Consider the following 3,317-nt stretch of genomic DNA (forward strand, 5'->3'; position numbering starts at 1 on the left):
GCACAGCTAAAAAGACAATCAGATACAATAAGAGGAATCTCCTGGTAATGCTTTCCAGCTACTATTAGTGCAGAATACTGGCTGTGATTTTTTTTTTAAAATGACTCTGAGGTAAGATGTATGGCTCTAGTTTGTTTCCCTTGTCTTCCATGTTTTACAGGTAGCTGTATTTAACTGACTAGGATGTTTGTATTTTTATTTAGAATTTGTTGCCTGCTAGTTGGAGGGATAACCTGTTATCCTCCACCTAAAGGTGTGTTTTGTTCTACAGATTTAATTCAGATAAAATAACACCGTCTAAATCCCAGAACTTCAAATGCTGGCATTTTTTATTTTAACATTTTCTTTCCTATGTAATTATAGATATATTCCCCAAAATAAATAAAAAAGAACTGTCTACAATGATGCGGAAGTAACCGGCAGCCACAATGCCTCAGTAAGTGCCACGACTAGCCCAAATACCTTGGGTGAAGCCACAGTGCCGTGGAAGCGACCACCCATAATGCCTCTGCAAGTGTGGCAACTGGCCCAAATAGCTTAGGTGAAGCAACCGGCTCCCGTGCCTATGCAGCGGAAGCAACTGGCCACAGTGCCTATGCAGCGGAAGCAACTGGCCACAGTGCCTATGCAGCGGAAGCAACTGGCCACAGTGCCTATGCAGCGGAAGCAACTGGCCACAGTGCCTATGCAGCGGAAGCTACCGGCCACAGTGCCTATGCAGCGGAAGCTACCGGCCACAGTGCATCGCAAGTGGCCACACACAATGCTGCCACCCACAATTTTGTCAATGGCCCAAATACCTAAGGTGAAGCTACCAGCTACAGTGCCTCGGCAGTGGAAGCTACCGGCCACCCATAATACCTCAGAAGCAGCCACACACAACGTCTCAGCAAGTGTGGCAACTGGCCAAAATACCTTAGGTGAAGCAACTGGCTCCTGTGCATCAAGTGCGGCATCTGGTTCAAATGAATCGGCAGAAGCGACAGGCGCCCTTGCCTCGGCAGCAGCGACAGGCGCCTTGCCTCGGCAGCAGCGACAGGCGCCTTGCCTCGGCAGCAGCGACAGGCGCCTTGCCTCGGCAGCAGCGACAGGCGGCCTTGCCTCGGCAGCAGCGACAGGCGCCTTGCCTCGGCAGCAGCGACAGGCGCCTTGCCTCGGCAGCAGCGACAGGCGCCTTGCCTCGGCAGCAGCGACAGGCGCCTTGCCTCGGCAGCAGCGACAGGCGCCCTTGCCTCGGCAGCAGCGACAGGCGCCCTTGCCTCGGCAGCAGCGACAGGCGCCCTTGCCTCGGCAGCAGCGACAGGCGCCCTTGCCTCGGCAGCAGCGACAGGCGCCCTTGCCTCGGCAGCAGCGACAGGCGCCCTTGCCTCGGCAGCAGCGACAGGCGCCCTTGCCTCGGCAGCAGCGACAGGCGCCCTTGCCTCGGCAGCAGCGACAGGCGCCCTTGCCTCGGCAGCAGCGACAGGCGCCTTGCCTCGGCAGCAGCGACAGGCGCCCTTGCCTCGGCAGCAGCGACAGGCGCCCTTGCCTCGGCAGCAGCGACAGGCGCCCTTGCCTCGGCAGCAGCGACAGGCGCCCTTGCCTCGGCAGCAGCGACAGGCGCCCCGCAACATGTATTTTAGCACCAGTGATGTTTCTCAGGATTTGGGGTCTGACGGCGACAATGACAACACTCAATGTGTCGGCTCCAGCAGCGTTCAAGGCAGTACCAAGCATATCCCCACCTGCTAAAAATTCACAACCTTCTAAAGGAGCCCCGCAAAAGGGGACGGCTACTGGGATGCAATGTAATGTGCAACTTTTACACTCACCTGCACTTTGCGTTCTGATTTTGAAATCATTTGTACTAATCATCTATCAACAGAATTTCAATGGTAGATTCATCCTTGGGATGACAATTCTGAGATGTTGCTGACACTCGGCCAGGGTGTTGCTGCTGCTCATGCTACCCTGCATTACTTGTAAAACAATAAAATATTGTACCCTTAAAAGTGCTTCTTTGTGTTTTGAAATACTGTGTGTTTTAATGTCTACCTTTGGCTAGCTGGTTGAGAACAGTGTTGGTTGCCAATGCAATTTGTAGTAAAAGGGATTGTTCCTATTCTTTTGGATTTGAAATATATTTAAAAAAAAGATATATATATATCTTTGCTGCTGGTTGACAAATCCCAAGATTGGCTCTACGTTAAAGCCACTGACCATCAATATCCCGTTCGGGATACTGAAGTATTTATTGTGTTGACATGTAAACATCTAATCCTGTTTTACAAAAACCTGAAAGCTTGTACCCCGGAGTTGGGCTACTGTGGCATGTAACCCTCAATTCTGTTTTTGTGGTGAAACGGAGCCTGCGCATCCATCTCATGGTTGTCTGACTCTGTCAAATTCATTTAAAGTGGGCTACTTGCTCAGTTTGATCCACCATAACTGAGCTTAACGGCTACTTTCACCCCTAATTAAGACAAGTTTCTGCTTACTTCCTTTTGGTGGGCCATTTGTCAACTATATTTTAATACATGCAGCTTTTCTTCTGTCATAACTTGTTGCCCCAGAAGACTAAAGTAGTGCTCACAAATGTCTTGCGTTGATAGAATGAATGCATTAGCAAACTTAACAGGTAAAATGATTCTAGGATGAGGTAGCATGCTAGAACACACTGGAAACATTGGTCCTGTGCCAAATGTCATTTTAACAGATTTTAAGGAAATTGAAAGCTGAGAATGGTAACTTCAGTTAGTCTTGGGTGTGTATTGTATGTGATTGAAATGCTGTCTGCTTGCAAACGTGTCAAAGATGACACATTACACATGCATTTTCCCCAAGAGGCTGATAGAAATATTTATCCACTCCTGTTCCCAAGACAATTTAAAGATGCATTTTTATCATTTCACTGTCACTGAAGTTAATATGAACTCTGCAAAAAAAGAAACGTCCTCTCACTGTCAACTGTTTTTTCCCAGCAAACTTTATCGTGTAAATATTTGTATGAACATAAGATTCTACAACTGAGACCCTAAACTGAACAAGTTCCACAGACATGACTAACAGAAATAGAATTGTATCCCTGAACAAAGGGGGAGTCAAAATCAAAAGTAACAGTATCTGGTGTGGCCACCTGCTGCATTAAGTACTGCCGTGCATCTCATGGACTGCACCAGATTTGCCAGTTCTTGCTGTGAGATGTTACCCCACTCTTCCACCAAGGCAACTGCCAGTTCCCGGACATTTCTAGGGGGAATTACCCTAGTCCTCACCCTCCGATCCAAAAGGTCCCAGACGTGCTCAATGGGATTGGGATCTGGGCTCTTCGCCTGCCA

The 3,317-nt window shown here is 48.9% G+C and overlaps 1 protein-coding gene across 1 annotated transcript; it reads left to right on the forward strand.

The window, feature by feature from the left end:
* Positions 1 to 1,991, forward strand: LOC116375271 (uncharacterized). Its single transcript, XM_031832047.1, has 2 exons — positions 1 to 111; positions 364 to 1,991. Exon 2 carries the CDS (start codon positions 966 to 968, stop codon positions 1,620 to 1,622), a length of 657 nt encoding a protein of 218 aa, XP_031687907.1. The 5' UTR covers positions 1 to 111; positions 364 to 965; the 3' UTR covers positions 1,623 to 1,991.
* The last annotated feature ends 1,326 nt before the right edge of the window (positions 1,992 to 3,317 follow it).

Source organism: Oncorhynchus kisutch, linkage group LG1 (genome assembly GCF_002021735.2).
Source record: "Oncorhynchus kisutch isolate 150728-3 linkage group LG1, Okis_V2, whole genome shotgun sequence".
Lineage (NCBI taxonomy): Eukaryota > Metazoa > Chordata > Actinopteri > Salmoniformes > Salmonidae > Oncorhynchus > Oncorhynchus kisutch.